This window comes from Patella vulgata, chromosome 5 (assembly GCF_932274485.2).
Source record: "Patella vulgata chromosome 5, xgPatVulg1.2, whole genome shotgun sequence".
In the NCBI taxonomy this organism is placed as follows: Eukaryota; Metazoa; Mollusca; class Gastropoda; family Patellidae; genus Patella; species Patella vulgata.
In genome coordinates this window covers 4,084,673-4,107,858 of record NC_065883.2, presented here as the reverse complement: position 1 = coordinate 4,107,858, position 23,186 = coordinate 4,084,673, and the positions used below count along the sequence as shown (strand labels likewise).

Below are 23,186 nucleotides of genomic sequence, written 5' to 3'. Positions count from 1 at the left end.
ACACTAGGAATATGCTTCAGCTGTCATGGTTGGTTGAGATATTTTCTCGCGCAGTCGGCGCATGCGTTCTAACCCCAAATCCCCATCTACACTCGATTGTCACTATTTTTGGGTTTGATAGAATTAAATTCCAGAACGTATAATCGAGCATCGCCATTAGTCTCAAATTAATGGATTATTTTTGGACGTGACTTTAGATTGATTAGACGCAGCTAGATAGATAATAAAATACTAATATTTCTACTAAACCTAATAACAATAACAGCAATCATTAATAGATCTAGAGAGCATGGTAGTAAACTTAGACGGATAGGGTTCGATTTAAATCTGAAATGGATGTAATATTTATATATGTATTATCCATCATGCATGTTCACGTTCATCCATCAGTATTGTTACCAAAATTATCCGTCCATCGTTGTTGTAATGTTTTGTATATTTCGTTTTTATTTTGTTGTTGTTTGTTTGTTGTTGGTTTTTTTTTTTGTTTTTTTTTTACACTGCACCTTGATCTTCGCCGAGGTTCACTTATTACGTCATGTAACCTTGATAATACTGGGTTTTCGTGGTCAATGTCGATATTTTATTGGTCAATAACCGGAAGTACTACATGTGATTACTGTCAACAAAGTCTACAGACTCGATCAGCTAATAACATATCAACACTCTCCAATTTGAACGTCTATACTTTTCTGGGATTCCATTTATATAAATTTCTGTTTGAACATGTTTTTCTGTAAATATAGTGATCTATTCTGCTTATTTGCGAGATTAAAAATAGTAAAAGATAACTATTTTGGAGAAATAAAAGTTTTCACTTGTCTGCTATGATTGCAAACTGTAAGGTCGTTGATAATATTAACACGACATTGGGTGTATCGCCATTCTTACCAAGAGTAGATAACTCGGTGTACTACAAGTAAGATCAAGGTGGTCATAATGGTGACGTTGCTTGCAGGGAGAGCGATGGTGTGAACGCGCTAGAAAGGTGATGGCGACCGACCATAACATGACAACTGGTGCCTAATCCCACTCAAGCCCACTCCCTGAAAATAATTTATCCATTTCTGTTTCTTTCAGATTTTTTTTTTTATTCCGTGCTGTTATTAAAATGATGATTGATTGGCTTTATGACCTTATCAAAATGATATTTATTTAGATTTTCATCACAAATATTGAACGTCGTAATAAAAACTGAAAATTCACAACATCCAAGATTTCTCGTATTAAAATAGGAATCATACGACTTTGAATTACGTCATAGTGAGTTTTATTTTTAAATTGAATTGGTCTTGTATTTCCTTCTCGTTACAAGTTTCATATTGACAGAATAACCAGACGCGCGTGTGCTAACTGGTATTTTATATAGAACCGGAAGTCCATACCTCTAGTGGTAATTTAAATAGAACCGGAAGTTCATACGTCTGCTGGTATTTTATACAGATCCAGAAGTCCCAATGTCTACTACTACCAGTTTCGTATTTAATTCGAATGTTGAAAACAAATTTTCTAAGATATCAAAAACTAAAAAAAAATGAAATTAGGAAGATTTTTATTTCACAAAACAAACTAATGCGTCATAGTAAATAAAGATGACGCATTCACTGTTCACCGGGATCAAAGAGGTCGACCATTATACCACTACGTCTTGGTGAACCACTCTCGACTTCCATTCTCGGAAGTTAAAAAGGAATATCTTTTTGTAAGGTCCAGAACATAAAGCCAATCAATACATAACAATGTTATGCTTTATAAATAAATAAAAATAAGACTTCGCTGAATCTGCTTTTCAGGGATTATCTACGATTTAGTTGAATTATGATAGTTGATGGTTTTAATATAGTTTAGTTTTGTTTTTAAATATGGTATACTAAGTTCCACAGGTTTTGATGTTTATCGTTGAAAAGGTTTCGTGACTTCCACATTGAAGTCATTCAGAGAAACACAATGCCGTCGTTTCCGTTACAGAAGTGTTGAACTTAATGATTTGGTGAAATATGATTGGTCATAATTACGGTAATATAAGTCTTTCATACTTTTGAAAGGTCGTAAACATGGATTTAAAAAAAAATGGGTAGGAATTTTCCTTGTTTCTTTGCACCAATACATAGGAGAAAAGTAGTGCCATTGGCTACATATTGGAGAAAAGTAGTGCCATAGGCTACATATGGGAGAAAAGTAGTGTCATTGGCTACATATTAGAGAAAGTAGTGCCATTGGCTACACATTATAGAAAAGTAGTGCCATTGGCTACATATGGGAGAACAGTAGTTGCCATTGGTTACCTGTAGGCGAGTTTATCTAGAGAGTAGATAGATAGTATATAGATTTAGTTTAAGTTAGTTCAAAACCTGCACCATTTACCCACTGATAGCCACCGTGCTAAAACATAATAGCTGTATGCAGATGCCAAACAAATCTTACAAGTCGAGATATCCAAATCTTCTTACAGTATCCGGATGTCGAAATCTCCTTTCAGTATGAAGATGCTAAAATCTTCTTACGGTATGGAGAGGTCAAATTTGTCTTACGGTATGGAGAGGCCAAATTCTTCTTACGGTATGGGGGGGGGGGCCGAAATTTCGTTCAGTACCGAGACGCCAAAACCTTCGTTTGGTATCAAGAATCCAAAATCTTTTTACTGTATGGAGAGACCACATTCTTCGTTCAGTATCGAGAGGCCAGAATCTTTGATCAGTATCAAAAATCCAAAATATTTTGGAGACGCCAAAATCTTCGTTCTGTATCGAAATACCGAAATCTTCATCTAGTATCGAGAAGCCAAAATCTTCTTACTGTATGGAGAGGCCGTACTCCTTTATCATATCGAGCATTGATATTAGGATTTACAGATTAGTTAGATATCAGTATTATTGCACCTAGCTTCAACCGTGATATTTTATCATCCTAGATTTCATGTAGAAATTTAATTTCTTTTTGCACATGCACAGCACCTTTTTATTTGTATCTTTTCTAAGTCGGTCGAAATCGTAAAAGGTAGGTCGGTCATTTTTTATTGTTTGTGTGGATTGACGGAATGGTTATCAAGTTCATTTTATAAAAATATATTGAAGGCGCATTCCGAGTTCCGAGTTGAAAAGGAAATAAAGAATCGGAAAATCGGAACTTGGAATGGCTATGTTAACCACTTATATACGCGGTCGGTATTGAGAGGTGGTCTTAGTCTAGAGGTATTTACAAAGGATGTAGACTAGAAGTTGGTCGTATATAGAGGTATCCTTATTACAATATCTGCAGATAATATCACGTGTTATAGTTAGTGCATGAGTATGATAGTCTAGTTTACTCTTAAAGAGAAATTAGTTCAGGAATTCAGGATCCTTAGTTTTTATTATTTTGTTGTCATGATAAGGCTTCCGTACTTGGTCTATATATATACAATGTTTGATCCCCTAAAGGGCAGCTTCATATTATTTACAAGGTGTATATCTAAGGCTTTAGTTCCTTAGGGTAAGGTTTTTTTATTGGAGTCGGCAAGGTCAGATATTGAGATTTGATGTAAGTGAAGTAAGTTTCCTTTCTTTGTCATTCTTTTTATTACTTGTCAGTTGTTTTAATATTTATTTTGGTTTTACAAAATCGATCAATTGATTTGCGGCAGTCAAACAAGTGAAAAACGTGGTCTTTTGAAAGACCAGGTTAAATACAATGCAGCAAATCTGACAGGCACATATTGGAACATGCGCGCGTTATGCAGCAGACTCGTCAAAAGATGTCAACCAATAGGCAATCATCAGCAACTATATTCAAGATGGCGTGGCTTGTTTACTTTCATTTTATTCTGTTGTCATATATCGTCTCTAATTCTTACCATTTCGTCTCTTTTTTCAGAAAGAGTAAATCACAACTGCGTGACGCCTTATGGTCATTTTCCACATCCGATTTCGTGCACCCTGTGGATACACTGCGCCCATGGTACCCCGTTTGTGAAGGAATGTCCAGCAAATCTGCATTATAACGAACGACTGAAGGTGTGTGACTGGTGGACCAGTGCTGGATGCATCGATTATCCAGTGTATAAAAAATAGTTTCAAGTTCCAGAAGATAATAATAATACTGGTTTTATGAATTTAGTCTTTCAACCTCATAAAATTAAATAATATGTTATAATATAGTGTATAATATTAGGACAAGATGAAAAGACTTACTTCTCGGTGACAATTAATTGTGAAAATGGAGTAAATTGTGTTTTAAACCCACAATTTAATAATTCCTTAGGCTTGTATCAAAATGTATATTTATATTTAAAATGCGTGGAGTTATAAACTTTCGAGGGGTTTTTTTTCTAGAATATTTATCATTTTACTGGTCTTCTCGTTTGGTATGCAATTTCACAATCTAAACTTTGTCGATCATTTTATAGAAAAGTATGACGAAAATAGACGAGGCATTCCGATTGTCACGCCGGAACTCGCTCGATTCACTGAGCAAACAACTGGAACACCACTCTAATAGAGTGAAATGTTGATCGTTGTGTACGCCGTGTTCTGTCGGTGCTGTTTTAGGGAGTACGACTGATCTACGAATCATGGACAACAGGATCACGAACTTCCTGTAATGGTTACGCATGATGGTGTCACGGTTTGATTCGATCTTAAGCTTGGCGGCGTTCCTTTATTTTTGGCAGTCTTGCCTTCCCATATTCAGAAGGAACCAACTCAAACCGGGTACCAAACAAAACCCTGATGCGCATTCCTTTAATGTTTGCTACGGTTTGACTCGATCTTAAGCTTGGTGACGTTCCTTTATTTTTGGCAGTCTTGTCTTTCCATATCCACAAGGAGCCAAGTCAAACCGAGTACCAAGCCAAACCGTGACACCGACAAAGTCTAAACTTGTTCTGTAAAGGTGAATCGAGTAGATGATGGCTTATTGTATTTATAACCTGGTAATGTTCTATTTTATTCTTTTATATATAAGCATAACAACCGTTTTCAAGAGATAAAAAACAACTTATTTAAATAAGCATAAATATATATGTACATAAACTATGTACAGATGGGGGTTTATATATATATATATTATTTCACTTTGTAACTTTTCGTTTCGTTTTGTCTAATTATTTCGTTTGTTTCGATGTTAATAATTGTATGTTTCTCTCTAACCAATGTCATGGACCTGGGCGTCGCTCGTTGTTGTCGTTCTTCTTGTAGCCGTTGTTCTTTTTGTGGGTTATAGGCCTGCAGCCAGAATTTCTAGTGTGAAATTCCGCTACATGGCCTTCGTAACTAAACAAACTATACATTTATGGAAAGCTTATCCCACTCGAAACACAGATCCGAGAGTTCCAAGGATAATGTTTGCAATAACTCGTTTTAAGGGCTGATGAAAATCGTCATAATTGTCAAGTAAATGCTATATGTGTACTAACAATTGTGAAGTTGGCACAAAAAATTAAATATTGGTGAAAACACCCGATGGCTCCGTCCTTGGTAAAGAATAGGGTATTGGTTGAATTTAAACAAAAATGCCGAAAACATAAAGGACTAGGGGAAACACGGAATTTTGGAACCCTCAGAATTATTAGTTGTGACCATTTTCATCAAACCTTAAATCGAGTTATTGCAAACATTTTTCTTGGAACTTTCGGATTTGTGTTCCTGATGTTATATGCTTTCCCAAAATGTATAGTTTGTTTAGTTATCAGGACCATGTAGCGGAAGTGTGTTTCTACGCAAGCTAGAAATGTTAGCTGCAGGTTTATAACCCTCTTCGAAAAAAAAGACTAAGATTCCGCCAATTTCATTCCGATCGATATGAAACTTGGCAAGCTAGTTCCTTGAATAATTTTCATTGATGTTTCTATGACGTCACAATTCCAAGATAGCTTTCTTAACGCCATGCCCAGTTCCCAGGTCATAATACGTTCTTACCAAGACTACTCGATTCGGTTTATCACTAGTAATACTATAATCTGTTAAATTAACTAACCGTAACGATTTGAAAACTTTAAGTCATGTGTTCAATATTTTTGTCTCCCATTGTAAATTATTATTGTGTTCTTTTCATTTTCATTACAAACAAATCGTGGTAATAATGCCATTTAAAATTCAAACACTTCACTTACTGGAATATCTGATAGCTCTTCTCATTTAGTCCGAGAAGTTCATATAGTCACAACTAAATCGAGAAATTCATATAGTCAGCGTTTGTTCAACTTACCCTCCGCTTCCATCGTGGGTGATATCGCAGACAAGGTGTAGCCACCTAATTGATGGTATTTCATATAGTCAACAAATCGGGAAATTCATATAGCAGCGTTCGTTCGTTCATGGGGCTTAATTACGTTCTCTTCCACCGTGGGTGATATCACAGGCAAGCGTATCATTTGGCTTTACGTTTGTAATTAAAGGGGCATTATTATTTTCTATTTTTCAAGGAAATGCTCTGTCAAATGTTTCATAATTTTCACTGCATGCCAAGAAAAAAAACTTGGAACTTTAGAAACAATAATTATTCTAGTAGCTTATTTATATTTTGAATTTAGGCCGATTTAATACAAAAAAATCAATTTCAAAGAAATTGTTTTCTGTCAAATATCAAATATGTTTTTTCTAACAGCTCATTACTCAATCTGATTAAAACACAGATCCTATTTCGTTTCGTTTTTATAGTTCAAAATTTCGTTTTACTTGTCATTACTACATTAGGATCTTGAAAAGTTGTTATGATTGACGTGTTCTGAATGATGTGAGCTATTAGCTAATGAAACGGTCTGTTACGGCGAGCTTTAGGCGTGTTTTGCACGGAACTGTAGTTAATCAAATGTTTGACGTCATAGGGTCAAAAGCCGATCGTATGACCTCTGACGCGACCTATCGCTACAAACGGTCAGATTTTCGTAAAGTGTAGACCATCGAAAGTTTAAAAAAACCGAAACGAAATATAGATCTGTATTGTAATCGGAATGCTCAGTACTATTTCTAATTTAAGCTTAATCAATGAAAATTAATTTTAAAAAAATTGTTATGTCAAAAATCGTTTTTCTAGTAGCTTATTCATATTTTTAATTAGTAAAAATTATTTTTCTAAGTTTTCAAGAAAATGTTCCTTGTCAAATGTCTCGTGTTTGTTTGTGAATAATTTGGGGGATTTTTTTATAATATTATGTTTGTGTTCTGTTTTCCGTTTTAAGAAATGTTCTGTATATTTGATGGAATTAATGATTCAAATAAATGAAAATAAAATTTGTATTTTTTATACCAATTCAAATCGATGACTTTGTTTTATTGATTTCAAGGTTCTGATATTCGTTGGAACGGTTGCTTAGTCGTACGGATTGTACGGAAATCAAGATCCACATGCGTTAACATTGGCACGCACATAAAAGAAATGAAATGGGGTTTAACGTCCAACTTTTCTGCCCCGACTGGTCTTATGAAGGCGGGCATACGCCATACAGTGCGGCGGGACGATTTACCCAATTCTACCGAATACCACCAGAATACCACTCCAATATGACTACATACTACCCAATACTACAACATAATGGTGCAAAATTACTATATTACTTGATTGGTTTCAGAAATAGTGAGATATATCGTTGGAAATGTACTTAAAATGTGATTAACGATGTCTGGCTGTTCCATCCCCCCCCCCCCTATATCACCTAACTCAATACTACCTAAAATACTACCCAATATTATAACATACAAACCTAATATCGCCAATTAGCAGCACATCAGTATAATATACTATTCAAAAAAAGTAGGGGATATTTGATTTTGGGGGCATAATACTAAAATATGCAAATGACTACGAACAAAGTCACTATAGAACCTAACAGAAGAAACATTTCCAGTTACATGTGACGCCCAAACGCACCAATAGCTACCGCATGGAATGCAGGTGATGCTTGGGATCATCATGGGGGTCCAACCCAAGATTTGCACGACTCTGACTTTGAATGTTACAGTCATTGTGGCATTGAATTCCAGGGTGGAAACATCAGTTTAATTGTTTTAGTGACCAGAAAACAAATTTTGATATGCGTCGGCTTACCCAAAATGAAAGGTTACGTGCCCTTGGCGGTTGTGGCGCGGACGATGAATGTTTCTCAGTCTGTCATAAGCAGGCTATGGTCCAGATACCGTGATACACAATCTGTACAGGACAGACCACGCTCAGGTCGACCAAGGGCGACAACTCAAGCCTAGGATCGATTTATCCGTACCTTGGCCTTGAGAAATCGTGTCATCACAACAAATCAGATCAGCGCTCGTCTTCAAACAGACACTGGTGTGAGAGTGAGTGGCCAGCCGATTCGGAATCGACTGCATACGGGTCACCTTCGCGCCCGACGTCCTCGCGTGATCCCTTGTTTGAGAGATCATCCCATTCAGGCAAGACGTCGTTGGTGTAGGGATCGTCAACACTGGGATAATCGACGCTGGAGCAATGTGATGTTTTCAGATGAGTCAAGGTTCACTGTTGATTTTTTGGACAGACGTAGGAGGGTGTGGCGTCGTCGAAACGAGCGCTTCCAAGACGTTAGCGTCATCGGACATGATCGATTTGGGGGTGGTTCTGTTATGGTGTGGGGAGGCATCACTGTTGCTGGAAGAACGGCTTTACATGTTGTTGCAGGGCGTGTTACAGGCCAGTACTACCGGGACAACATCTTGGCAGTCCATGTTGTGCCGTTCGCACGACGTCATGGCCGCCGTTTCATCTTCCAGGATGACAACGCAAGATGTCACAGAGCCAGGATCGTTACAGGTTACCTCCAACAACAGAACATCACCACATTACCTTGGCCAGCACTGAGTCCCGACCTCTCTCCCATCGAGCATGTCTGGGACATGCTTGGACAGAGGTTACGTCAACGTCAACAACGTCCTGCCAATGTCCAAGAACTTGCTGCTGCGTTGCAACAGGAATGGGACAATCTGGACCAAAATGACCTTAGACGTCTCATTAGGAGTATGCCACGTCGGATCAATGCTTGTTTGGCAAACAGAGGAGGATTTACCCGTTACTGACTTGGTTGTGATGCTGTGGTAACTTTGCTGTTTGACCCCGGGTATCATTTTACCCTTATAATGGTCAGTCTGTGCCTTACTTAATCTAACGATCATTTGGAATAAATCGATGAATGTGAACTTCATTTCATTTTGTCATTTGTTTCTTCGTCAGTTTCATTAGGTGACTTTAATAACACTTAAAAATCAAATATCCCCTACTTTTTTTGAATAGTATACATGTAATTGCAACGAATATTCGATAATTTGCAGAAAATTAAAATATTTACACAGTATCTCCCTTTACAACTGATAAATAGATTTTAGATTGCTATTCAGATAAATAATGTTGTTGGGCTTTGCAGTTTGTTTCCAAGACGACGAAGTTAAAACAGGTTATTATAGATGCCCCTGCTATAGTTTATTCATACAATATTACACGTTAAAAACATATCAATATATAACATAACATAAAATAAAAATAGTTTTAAAATAAATTAACAAAGATTTAAAATGCATTAAAATAAAATAAACCGCCAAACATCCAAATGAAAGAGTATTTTAGGGGTTCATTTAAAAATGTTCATTTAACGGTCTCGTGGCCTACTATATTTCTTCATCCTGGTGATTTTAGTACAATAACACGCTGTCTACAAGTGCACGCGGTCCTGTAGAAAATCATTTAAGTATAATATGTCATGAAAGCACACGAATTTATCTTTATATCTGTCTTTTAATAACTTATTAACGGTTCCAAACGAGGCGCCTTTGAAAAAAAAATCCTCTTGTCAAAATTTTACCGATTCTTCGAAAATTTTAATTATTCTACGGTATATATCCACAGGTGACGATGTCGCGGCGATGTGATTACCACGAAAATGAACACGGTCTCAAGTTTCCTCCCACTGCTAAGGACATCTATACGCGCATGCGAATTATTGAAAAATAGACCCGAAATGACCTAGTTTGTGTCGAATGGATGTTAAAGCCCATATTTTTTCATGTCAAGGATTAAGTTATTCCATATTTACTTAAAGATACATTATGGGAGATTCGGTAACGAGTTGGCAGTTCTCACTATAATAGTTAAAAACTAGATAATGTAAAGGCAATTTGGTGAAAATTTCATTCAAATTGATCCACTATGAACCGAGAACTAAGCGACTGAAATTCCCATAAGCCTCGCTCATCATTACTAAAGTCAGCACGATAAACAGCATAGTCTCGATTACCCATTTAATCGTTTAATCGCGTTGGAAAGTTATGCAGTAATCCACTAAAGATCGTAGGCTAGCGCTGCCATCTAGAGTTGATTACGGCCTGGATAGGTTAATTAATGTCTAATTAATAATTTAGATAACATTTCAGGCCTAAAGAAAGACCTGAAATAGGCAGATTTAGCTCTTGCATAATGCATGTTTAATGGACGATGTTTTATTTTAAAATTAACGAAATTGCACATGTTTATAACAATTGTTACAAATGTGTAATGCTGTACTCGTATATACATTCCACCTGACTTAACAATTAATCAACGGGGTTAAGATTGTTGATTGGGTAATCAAGTTCTGGTTTATTTAATGATTACTGAGATAACTAGGTGCAATACTATTTATACATTTAAAAAACTAATAATAAAATATTACATTTAATTCTGAAAATTATAGGAAGCCAGTGCATATTATATAGAATAGGTGTGATATGATCCCTGTATACTATTCTAGAAATAAGGCGAGCAGCTGAGTTTTGTATTTTTTGCAGTTTTTCAAGATGTTTGAGGGGTGCACCGCAGAGGAAAGAATTAAAAGAATCAATACGCGAATTAACTAATGAATTTACATATTTTAGCTATGTTTCTTAAATTAAAATAACATATTTTACATATATTGTTTATGTGATTTTCCAAAGAAGAATTACACCAATTTTTCGGGATGACTGAGAAGGGACAATGCAGATGTCTCCTGCTTATATTGATAGATCAAAGTTTAACTTTTTCCTGTTCAAAGACGACTCAATAACCAAATACTCAGTCTTATCTGCATTAAGTTTCAAACATTTGTTGTTCATCCAGATTTTAATGTCCGCAATACAAGTTTCAATACTCAGCTTGGAAATGTCGGAGTTACTTTTAATAGGGTTGAACGAAATGTACAACTGCGTATCATCCGCATATAGATGAAATAATAATCCATGATGTCTTACTATGAGGCAAAGTGGTTTAGTGTATAAACTAAACAAGATCGGTCCGAGGACGGGCCCTTGTGGTACACCGGAAGCCAGAACAGAAGGGCTAGAAGATATTCCGTTCACTACAACACTTTGTGAGCTGTTAGTAACATAAGAGCGTAACAGAATCAGAGCGTTTTCAGTAACACCAAAATCAGATTGTAGCCTGTGAAGCAAGATATCGTGGTCTACAGAGTCAAAAACCGCGGATAAATTTAAGAGAACTAGAAGCACACATTCACGACGGTCTAAACTCATGTTGATATCATTGTGTACCCGAATAATAGCAGTCTCGGTGCTATGAAACTTCCTCCAAGCACTCAGAACCTCTTCCATTAGATTATTGTCACTGATATGGGATGTGAGATGGCTTGCTATATAACGCGTTCTAAGATTTTAGATAGGAAACTCAGATTTGATACCGGTCTGTAAGTTTTCTCCAGATTCTGATCTAAGTTGATTTTCTTTATTAGTTGGAAGATGATTGCGGTTTTGAAATCGTCAGGAACAGTGTTTCCACAAATACAAGTGTTTATAATATATGGGTACAATGGTTGGTAGGCATTCTTTTAATAATATTGTCGGGAGGGGGTCAAGTGAACATGATTTTGATGAAGATTGCTTTATAACTTTATACCACAGACACGTGTTGGAAATGAGAGAGAGTTGGAACTTCAGAAGACAAATCCTTATGATAGACGTGTCCGCTGATCTCAGTAACCAACCCTTCACGAATCTTTACAATCTTCTGGGAAAAGTAAGCAGATTAGTTCTCTGGGAGTTCCTGTACAGACACAGTTTCTGGAAGCTTAGCGACGCCATAATATTGATCAAGAAGCGTACCTTATTACTCTGAATAACTCTTTTTGTGTGTTTTGACCAGTCTCTATTTTATCCGAGTAGTAGGACTTTTTAGCCTTGTGTATTAAATGATTTACTGTATTCCTTTTGCATTTAAATATCTGTTCATGTATTGTGAGATTTGTTTCGCGCCACTTACGTTCTGCTTTATTACGAAGTTTCTTGGCTTCAAGGATATCATTTTTAAACCAGGCCGAATTTGGACGAAGTCTTATTGTCTTTGTTTGTAACGGGGCAAGGTTGTCAAGTGTTTCGTAAAGTATTGTAAAATAGAAACGAAATTAAATGGGGTTTAACGTCCCACTGTTCTGCTCCGACTAGGCTAATGAAGACGGGCATACGCCATACAGTGTGCTATGAGGAAATTGTGCCCGGACAGCGGCACTACGGCCTACTCTTATATCAAATTCCAACTGCCAAAGGATCATTTACGTGCACGCCAATGTGTACACGGGATCTCGCTTTTTCGTCCCATTCGAACGACTAGACAGCTGTCCTTGTCATTCCCTCTGTCCTGCATCACTGACAAGGGGGAACCACGTCGGAAAATCTAGATGCACTTTCTCGGCCAATGCAGGCTAGCGAGCCGGCGTCTTACCCACTTAAGCACCGTGATCCCCTTATTCTGAAATAGCTATGGGCTTTAGTATTAACGTCACTGAGAAGATGAATATTAAACAATTCGGTGTTATCAAGTTCATTCACAATCTGATCGGACGTTATATTCTTAAGCTTCCTGTAAGTTATTGATTTGGTTTCAAAGTCCGATTTTCGGACTGATAATTTAAATTTCACTGGGAAATGGTCAGAAATGAGTTCATCAAAAACGTCAACATCATCTAACACAAGTGGACCGTCTTCTCTTGTTATCACTATGTCTAGTGTGTGTCTGCGATTATGAGCTGGTACTTGCACATGTTGTTTAAACGACTGGTTATTTAACATGTCTTTAAACTGATTAGCAGACGTGCTTAATAGGCTGTCCACATGGAAATTGAAATCTCCAAGAATTAATAATTCATTCGCACCACTAATCTTTTCTAAAAAATTAAAATATTCATCAAAGAAGATTTGTTCAGATTTTGATGGAGCACGATAAATAATAATGCACCGAATTAAATTATTGGATATAGATACATTGGAATTAAGATATTCAAAACTGTCAAATTTATCACCAGTTAGATTACGTAAAGAAATACACGATTTATGGATGAAAGCAACACCCCTGGATGAACAACAAATTGTCCACATCCGGTTAGCCAGTCAACTACAAATTACCTCCTGACTGATCGAAGTTTTTTCACTATCACTACTATCAGCTAACTAAAAATATTATTGCTACACAATTATTATGTCTGATCAGGTACATATTATTTTACTAATTAGATGTACTTTTGCTCTAAATAAAATACGAGAAAAACTGTCTTACGCCAAACAATAACTTGCCAACGCCATTCAATTCATCTTATTTGGACAACAAAGTGAAAGTAGAAACGCCAAATAATTTAATAATGTAGGTCAGTACATTTTATGCATTCATGCCATGTGGTTACAGTCTCGATTACCCGATCCCTTGTATGATAAAGACTCCCCTTATTGAATTTTTTGCCGGATAGTCTCAAGTATCATACATAGAATTTTGTCCATTGATAGTTTAAATATTTCCAGGTTTCTTATGATTGTCTTTTTGTATAATGTAGTTAATCCCTTCCACTATGTGATGTTGTAATTGACTTAAAAGAAGGAAACCCAATGCAATAAACAACTATTAGAATTGAATTGGCAATTTTATTTCTCTTACAAAAGTACAACAGACAGACATTTAATAAAGAATAGCGTACTGTGTGGCCCACCCCCTTTGCCTAATGCAGATTGGCATTTACATATAGCATGAATATTACAAGTCCGGTATTTCAGTAAAAGATGACTTACACTCTCATAGTGCCCCAACCCTACCCCAGCCAGTGAAATAAAACTTTCCACCCCACACCACGTGGGTTGGATCAAAGCCCAGCTTAACCGGGGTGGGGCCCTGGGCCTGACTAGAATCGCGTGGACCATAACGCGACGAAAAGATTATTTCATATCTTTTTCAATGGCACGCAATACAAGAATAATACAAAAATAATTACATAATATCTGATCACATACGAAACCTAGTCAGTTCCGAATGGCATACAATGCGCACAAATGACATAACGGCGGGGAACCTAGACAGATAAAATAAATAGTTTGTTCTTTCTTTGTTGTTCATTTTGTTTACCTCGTGTTACTGTGTTTGTCCGTCATCCATGTTATATTCCGTATTTTGTTAACCTTAATTAGGCGATTAGTAGAAGGAAAAACAGCTGCACGGGCAAAATTTCACACACTATACACCACTTTATACCGATTCACGCAGAACAGTTTAAAACCCCACTTCATTTTGAAACATCTCGTGAACAAGTGTCACGATTTGCCATAATCAACCCAGCCCTATCCTGCAAGATACATAAAGATGGCGTTACTCCTTCTTGGGCTTCCAGATTATAAAGATGGTGATGTAATGATTTAAACAACCATTTATTATGTCAGCTGTGAACGACTTTTTTTTTAGGGTGGATATCGTCGCCAATATTGTGTGCACCTCGAAGGGGACTATGTAGAAAAATAAACGGAAAGCGTCGACTTTGTACAAATCTTTCACAGAGACAGGTTTAAAACTGTTCAGCCAGCCCTCGTATTGGTTGTTTAAATCATTACATCACCATCTTTATAATCTGGAAGCCCAAGAAGGAGTAACGCCATCTTTATGTATCTTGCAGGATAGGGCTGGGTTGATTATGGCAAATCGTGACACTTGTTCACGAGATGTTTCAAAATGAAGTGGGGTTTTAAACTGTTCTGCGTGAATCGGTATAAAGCGGTGTATAGTGTGTGAAATTTTGCCCGTGCAGCTGTTGTTTCTTCTACTAATCGCCTAATTAAGGTTAACAAAATACGGAATATAACATGGATGACGGACAAACACAGTAACACGAGGTAAACAAAATGAACAACAAAGAAAGAACAAACTATTTATTTTCAATCTGGGTTACATTTTGAAATCTTGGTTTATCTTGTTTTTATGAAGAAATACTGATGAATATGTTGTAGTTATTGGTTTAGATCAATATATTGTTGGCTTAGAATTATAATTTATAAAGAAAGAACTAAATAGCATTCATTTATTTAAAAGAAGTGGTCAAATATTACAAGCCTAAACAAAACGAATCTCCACATTTAAAACCTGAAATATACAAAACATTGTTTATATATTATCAATAAACAAGTCATAAAATAAATTTATATATGGAAATAAGATTCGTGGGAAACGCTATATGTTAGTTTTACAACATCAAGTAAAACAAGTGACTTAATTAGTTTAATGGATTAAAAGGTTTCTTTGACGACGTCATCTTGATAAGATGGCCGAATAATCCCTACGTTGATCAGAGAGTTTATGTATGAGTTTACTGACAAACAACGTGACATGTTATTACGTCATTATGTCCAAGCTTAAGTCTCTCTGAATTGAGTTTACTAGATGTAAAAAAAGATGTCTATGTTTCCAACATCACTGCCATTCTGAATCCTATCCATATGTTTGAGATATGGTTCACACCCCACCCCCACTATGATTAGCATCAGGCACATTAAAGTAATGAATGTTTGTGAAAAGACAATGTAACCCTATCGTACACCATGGTAGACGATTAATAACATTATTAGGTGAATATACTTATAAAGTCATAACTTGTTGTTTGTTCTCATGACGAGGGTTGCTTGAATCTTTTATCTTATTCAAATATAGAGGTTAAACGTGTTTATATATACATATTGGGTGATATTGATAGGTGATTATAAATAGAATAGTGATTATTTACGTGCACAGACTCCATCGATACATGGCCCACCAAAACACCCCCTGTCTACACTACATGATACTATAAAAATAAATAATATATCATTACACAACAATATCTAACTATCTATCAACAATCACTGTCTTCACTACATGATACTATAACAATAGGTGATATATTATTAATATCTAACTATCTATCAACAATCCCTGTCTTCACTACACGGTACTATAACAATAAGTAATTATTACACACAACAATATCTAACTATCTATCAACAGATGTAGAAGTAGGGGTTTATAACAATCCCTCAACACTATTGATTAGACCCTTTATTCAAACGTTTATTACAAGTTGGGGATTAGACTTATGATGGAAGCTATAATAGGGGTACCTGGCCTTAGACCACTCGCACACCACCACCCCACCCACCCCACCCCACCCTCTATCTGAATATAGATCAGGTGAAAATAATTCAAGTCAAATATTGGCCAATACTTAGCTGGATACTATCCTGGCTATCAGGTACATGGTGGTCATATCTCCAACAGTTATACTCCTAACAATTTCTAGAAATTGTATCTATTAATAAATACATCGGGTTTGTATAAATGACTGTCTATTATATAAATCATATTTACTGAGACAAACACCATCTGAACAATGGGCATTAGCAGCAAACCAACAAGGGGTATCATCAGCCTTCCAACCACAGCCTGCTTTAACTATAATAAATATAATTAACAATATAGAATTGTGTTTAAGATTACTTTCATAAGATAAGAGAAATGTGATCAGATTGATAAAAATCTAACAAATCATTCAACATAGGATAGTGTTACCAGGTGTTCCCCTTGTTAAGGCATTATGTATATCCTGCTAAGTGCATACAAATGATCAAGTAGAACAGCATTGATTATATAAATAGACGTTTTAAATAACATTTATCTACATGTATATTATACTTACTCAAGCACGTGTTGTTTTTACATCCTGTACCTTTAGTACAGAATCCTTCCCCACATTGTTCACCTGAAACATTTAGATTGTTGGACGCTAGTACAATAGTTGTCTGATTTATTTATAGTTTCTCTCGTCTAGCCCAAAGCATGAATATAGATATGGGCTGTTACATAGATATTAAATAAACAGTGTATATCATCATATATATATATCTAACCAGTTCAAGTAAAAGATAGTAGCTCAACTAGATATTGTCAAATTAAATAATATTGTAAGTTAGTAAAATAAACAACATACCCTTATCATAACAGTAATTAAACATGTCATCTATAACAACATTACAATGTCTACCTGAAAAATAAAACATATATATAATAGAGTTTATAAATAGAACGCCATATTAACGTATTGTGATATGTCGGTTAACCATTTGAGGGTGCTGACTGTTTCTTGTCGACAGGTTTATCTTGTAGTGCGTTCCTCCTGCACTTACTATTACAGTAGTTCATGGATTGTGCTGCAACTGATGTGATCAACATATTAAAGATGGCCATCCCCTGTTTTCAGACTGTTTCGTGAAATTGTTAAGAAATTAGTGATGTTGTTTTTAAACCTTGTGAACACGGGAAGTCTTACAGTTTCATAGTATTTACCACAATTAAGACTTTTATTACCAAACTGAAAACGTTTAGACAATAATAATTTTTTTATATAAATATTCTAACGGGTTTGATAAAACTATTACCGAGACAGTTTCAATAATTTTATTATAATTGGTGATCGTTTGAACTTGAATTATAAAGTTAGAGGGTAATGGTCTAATGACATATAACTATTTGTATTTTATACATTAATCAACAGACAGGTAACATGTTATACTTGATTCTGTCTACACAAGTACCATTAATAGATACTACACCATCACAGTCACAATCTGAATCTAAACAAATTACAGGTAATGAAGATTGACAAATTACTTATTTTAGTGGAGGGAAAAATTATTAACGATATATTTCTTTAACTATTTAGCCATTTTAAAAACGATTATGTTTGACAAAGCAATCCACGGAAATTACAGGTAATGAAGATTGACTAATTACTTATTTTAGTGGAGGGAAAATTATTAACGATATATTTCTTTAACTATTTAGCCATTTTAAAAACGATTATGTAAAATTTTACAAAGCCACGGAAAATGTCTAGTTCATTTGTACATTAATCGACATATTATATGATGGAATTTTAATTTTATCAGTAATTTTCAAGATCATAGTTATTTGAGTGGATAATAACTGGATTGGTAATAAATATAGCTGATAGAAGACTATATAGGTATCTTACCATCGGTCACACATCTGTATAGGACACACTGTCTCCCTGAATTCGTACACTCGGTCACGTTACATACTCTCACTGTAAAATAATTATAATATTGGTAATATCGTAAATAAACACTTATTTAAATATGTGATATATTCCCGATTGAAGAAATCATTACGCCATGGACAATATTTAATCAAGAAATAAACAAATGATACTAAATATTCTACTAGTTCGAATATAAAACACTTTGATCTATCAGTTTGGTTCACGGACAAATAATGATGTAATTTCAATGTTGAACGGAATTGAATCATTCCTGTTAGAGATTGAATAAGAATGGTTATCGCAGGATCTGCTACTGAGTCGAGTGGCGTGATTTCGATTTCCCGCTTGACAAGAAATAAGACCACCTGTCCAACCTCGTGGATTTTTCCGGGTCCTCCTGTTTTCCCCCAGCACTAAAGCAAGTGAATTAATAGAATAAAATTGAACCATATGTTAGTCCCGAAATGACCTAGTTTTTGTCGAGTAGTGGACCTTAAACCCCATTTCTGTTTCTCAGTCTTTTAGTGAGTTGAAAATCGACCGTTTATCTGTAATCGCTCTCTATACCTCAGTCAGTTATATTATAAGGATAACTCATGTTTTCCATTTTAGGCATCACGTCCGGCTATTTCAGATCTCCGTTACGTATCTGCAGTAGCAGTGATTCATTGTTAATATTATATTTAACCGGTTCTATCACATGTAATATTAGTGTACTCCAACATTGCCCTTTAGACTGCCGTCAAAATCAGACTGTGATCGGTTGAGTGTTCACAAACAATATGTGAACGGGTGGGCATCTGGACGGATAGCGGCGACAGGGGCCATAATTCAGGATTTTACGGTCCGACATGCGTTAATAACAAAAGGAACCAAGATCGTTAGGGTATGAAAATATAATTATTTTAATTTTCGTCATACATCTAATAAAAATTTTGACCTGTAAACAAGTCCACAAGCTAACACGTGATATTTCGTACAATCAGGGATCACAATCAATGAAATTATGGTCAGATATGCGCTAATATCAAAAGGCACCAAGATCGTTGGGATATAAACCTATATTTCAAATTTCGTCAAATCGGAAAAAAATAGTGACCTGTAGATATCCACAAACAAAATGCAAACGGACAGGTGGACATTCGCACGGACAGGAGCGACCACAGTATACGTCCACAACACAAAATGTGGGCGTATAAAAAACTTTAACAAATGTTGGAGAAAGCGGGTAAAAAACTGATTCATTTTCAATATTATTGATCCGTGTTAAATTTATTATTTTTACATACGAATATCGATATTCGAGGGTACATGTATCGTTGAACCTCTATTGATACAGGTAGCTTTATAGCGGGCTGTACGGTTATATTATACGCTAACGTCACATCATTACAAGTCACATCGACAGTCAAGATACACCACGTTATAAAACGGAAAAACAAAATAGTCATTTCTAATTCTTATGAAAACCAGAAGTTATACTTCCAAATCAAACTTTTCTGTATTAATTATTAGAAGAGGGCAAGGTAATCTTATATGTAAAGGTCAACAATCATTAAAATACAAGGTCGGCTTCCTAAGAATTGTTTCAGTCTGCAGCTCAGTATCGATTTGGGGTTTTACATAGGCTAAGCCTGTTCCCCAATCCCATTCAGACATCCTGAATAAAAATATTGTTTATACAAAAAAAAAAAATCCAATATGGCGGCCAAACGGTTGGAAATTTTAATAAGCAAGGTGACTAAAAATGACAGAAATTTCTGAGATTAACACGGACATTCTATTTTTAGTTTAATTTCAAAATGGAGAGAGAAATATTCATGTGCGAGAAAAATAGTAAGGCCTTCGAATATTCCGAAAGTCTCCGATATGCCAATTTGGCGGCATCGATGTGTTCATTAATCCATCCTGATTTTATCGTGCTATCTCAAACAGTGACAGAGATATGATATCTTGAATATCGAAAACTTCGTTTGATTTAGACCTAATCCTACTCAAACATCGTAAATTTCTCTCCCAACAAAATATTCCTGGTCATTAGTCGCATCAACAACGTAACAAAATCAATCGGGATTAACCAGAGCTCTACATATGTTAACAGAAAGGTATAATGCTAATTGCGGCTATATAACGTTAATTTATTACGCTCAATCAACCAGTACATAGCAGAATATTGCTGAAAAACTAATTGTTTGACAAACGAGGATATCTGAGGCAGTTACAACGTAAACATAGATTAATTGCCACAAGAGGAGTATATTTTATCTGTTGGATAAAACAATATTTTCACCATCTGTTACAACATTTAATCAACTGTGGAAAGTTTTAGTGAAGACCCAGGAGCAAAATGAAGGACTATCAGGTTAGATATTGAGTTTCAACAAACTGGATAGAAATCCGGCTTCCTGTTTTCTGGGCGTTATTTTTTGACATGTGTTTCTTTGAAATAATAATTTATGGATTTTCTTTACAAATATGGATAAATATTATCGAATTCTTACAGGTAAGCAGTTCTAATGTTTCAACCTTAACCATAACCACGTTAAGTGGCCAGTCATGAAAATTCCCCTAATTCTACTGTATTCGGGAGAGATTTGATTGGACGATAAGAAGAGACAAGCTCCCAAGTTTCCGGTCACAGTATAGCAATGGCTAGAGAAAGATTTCGCTGGCCATTGATTTAGTATTATAATGGACCAGTTGTTCTCGGGTAACCCTCTCAGAATATTTTATAATAGACTTGTGTGAAACTTAAAATATATATCATTTTTGACTCTTAATGCACGCCATATATCGTAGACAGTACCTGTTCAGCAAATCTGAGAGTGGATTATTAATCTACATGAAAAGTTCTTCCAAATTCCCAAATTTGAATAATGTTCTCTTATAACTAGAAGGAATAAAACTAGAATACCAAAATCGAGTCATACAATAGTAGTTTTGAAACATGTGAATATAGTAACCCTGATTCAAAAGGCCATATCTCAGTCAGTATAAATACTATAGTCGATCCTAGGCCAGCTTTTGAAATACGTAGATATATTAACAGCGATACATGTAATTCATTCTATATCTAAGTTCAAACGTTTCGTAAATATTTAACGAGTCGCTAAACATGTAATATGTAAAACTTGATTTAAACAAATAATAAAATATTAACGTTTATCTAGTCAAGGGAATATATGTTTAATTATAGGGTTGTACTATTTACTACTATGCAGATGGACCTGCCATGGACTAAGAGACTTGTAATTTGAGTTATAATAGACAATTTTTCCCTTATTTTTTTCATTTTCCGCATTTTTTGTTTCGCTTTTTGTTCTAAAAATGGAGAAAAGGGATCAAATTTGCAATTTCGTAGCAGTTTTGGGTAATACAGATGATATTATAGCGGAGGGGTGGGGATGCAAGGTGCCATCGTGTAAAGCAATCATTGGGGTAGCACGATTTACCCAAGTTATATATCGATATTTGATAATAACCCGTTCTTTATACTAAATTGTCATTTTCAATTTAAAATCGTAAAGTTTTTGTGTTAACATTCCATTTCAAAAGTTTTGAAGTTGTAACCAAAGGACATAACTCGTGTATTTCACGAAATCGCTTGCCTGGAAATTGCATTGTGAAGAACATTTTTGAGACAAAACGTTACGATTTTAAATTAATAAAGACAATTTCGCTTGTTATCAAATATCGATATAAATTATTGTCTTATAATTTGAAATAATGGCGGATATGGGTGGATTGGAACCAACGGAATATTGAGCAAAAGGGTACAGCCTGTGATGTTACAGCCATTTAACACTGAAGTCAATGGGTGAATAATTGCTAGTTCGGGTCCTTATAATTTATCTAACCCGAATGGGTTGCATCCCACTTGACAAACATGGTCAAAATTAGTTTGGATTGAATTCGGGTTAGGTTTTAATCTAACACTTGAAATAGAAATATCTAAACATGGCCAACTACGTGTGGTGCATCTGTATCAGTTTTGATTTATCGCAAATTATGAATATGTTCTGAAAAAATATCGAGCGCAAATAGTAATACTTACACGGCTCGCTGTTTACAGTACAGGCCATCAAGGCAACAGCTACCACATTCAGAATCAAAGTATACATGGTTAATTAATTCAACTTGGAAGTTAAATACATCTCATATCTACTCTGTCTGAATCATCTTTTATAGACAGGCGGATGGCAACAGCGATCGATTTTCATAAGAAATAGCTTCCATAGACCATGGTCAATACTCCAGCTGGGAGGAGTCAAATATTACTATTGGTTGAGAGGATTGCGACACACTTAAATCAATATTCGTCCATACACGATACTTCTACTGGGAGGATCGAGTCAAATAATATTATTGGTTGACAGGAATATCTTACATAGATGACTATTGATTACGACGCATTTTAATCAATATTCGTCCATACCCGATACTTCCATTGGGAGGAGTCAAATATTACTATTGGTTGAGAGGAATATCTTACATAGTTGACTATGACTAGTAACGTCTAATTATTTCATAAAACTTGATTAATGACATGAAGATAAGTTTATTTTATTTCATTCTCTACAATAATATTAAATTAGATAAGCTTTATGTAAATATGTAAATAGTGTTTCATCAATCTCGGTATGAATAGCGAGTTTGCTATTATAGCCCTTTATATTCGCTACAGTATTCCTTCCTATACATAACCGTAGAATTTCCTACAGAAAACACTATAAAAACATCTATAAAATACTATAGTATTTTCCTATAGACAATTTCCCATAAATCTGTAGAAAAAACCCTATAGGATTTGCATTACAGAAACTGTAGAATATTTGGGGCCGTTATTTCTTACAAGTCCCCATATTTCTGTAGAATACTATAGAATTTCATCATACAGTAAAAG

General features: G+C 35.3%; 1 protein-coding gene and 1 long non-coding RNA gene across 2 annotated transcripts in view; one reads left to right on the top strand and one right to left on the bottom strand.

Annotated features, from left to right (window-relative positions):
* Nucleotides 1–7,233, top strand: part of LOC126822574 (neurogenic locus notch homolog protein 1) — a 60,205-nt gene extending 52,972 nt beyond the window's left edge. The window contains exon 13 of the mRNA XM_050551512.2: nucleotides 3,853–7,233. Within this exon, the coding sequence (XP_050407469.2) occupies nucleotides 3,853–4,049 (197 nt within the window). The 3' untranslated portion in view covers nucleotides 4,050–7,233. The remainder of the gene's footprint in view (nucleotides 1–3,852) is intronic.
* A 7,335-nt stretch (nucleotides 7,234–14,568) lies between these two features.
* Nucleotides 14,569–22,496, bottom strand: LOC126822610 (uncharacterized). The gene is made up of 7 exons (XR_007680899.2): nucleotides 22,338–22,496; nucleotides 18,257–18,328; nucleotides 17,213–17,266; nucleotides 16,922–16,984; nucleotides 16,594–16,677; nucleotides 15,974–16,033; nucleotides 14,569–15,336 (listed from the first exon to the last, which is right to left on the bottom strand). It is a non-coding gene; the product is annotated as an uncharacterized LOC126822610 (long non-coding RNA).
* Nucleotides 22,497–23,186: the final 690 nt, after the last annotated feature.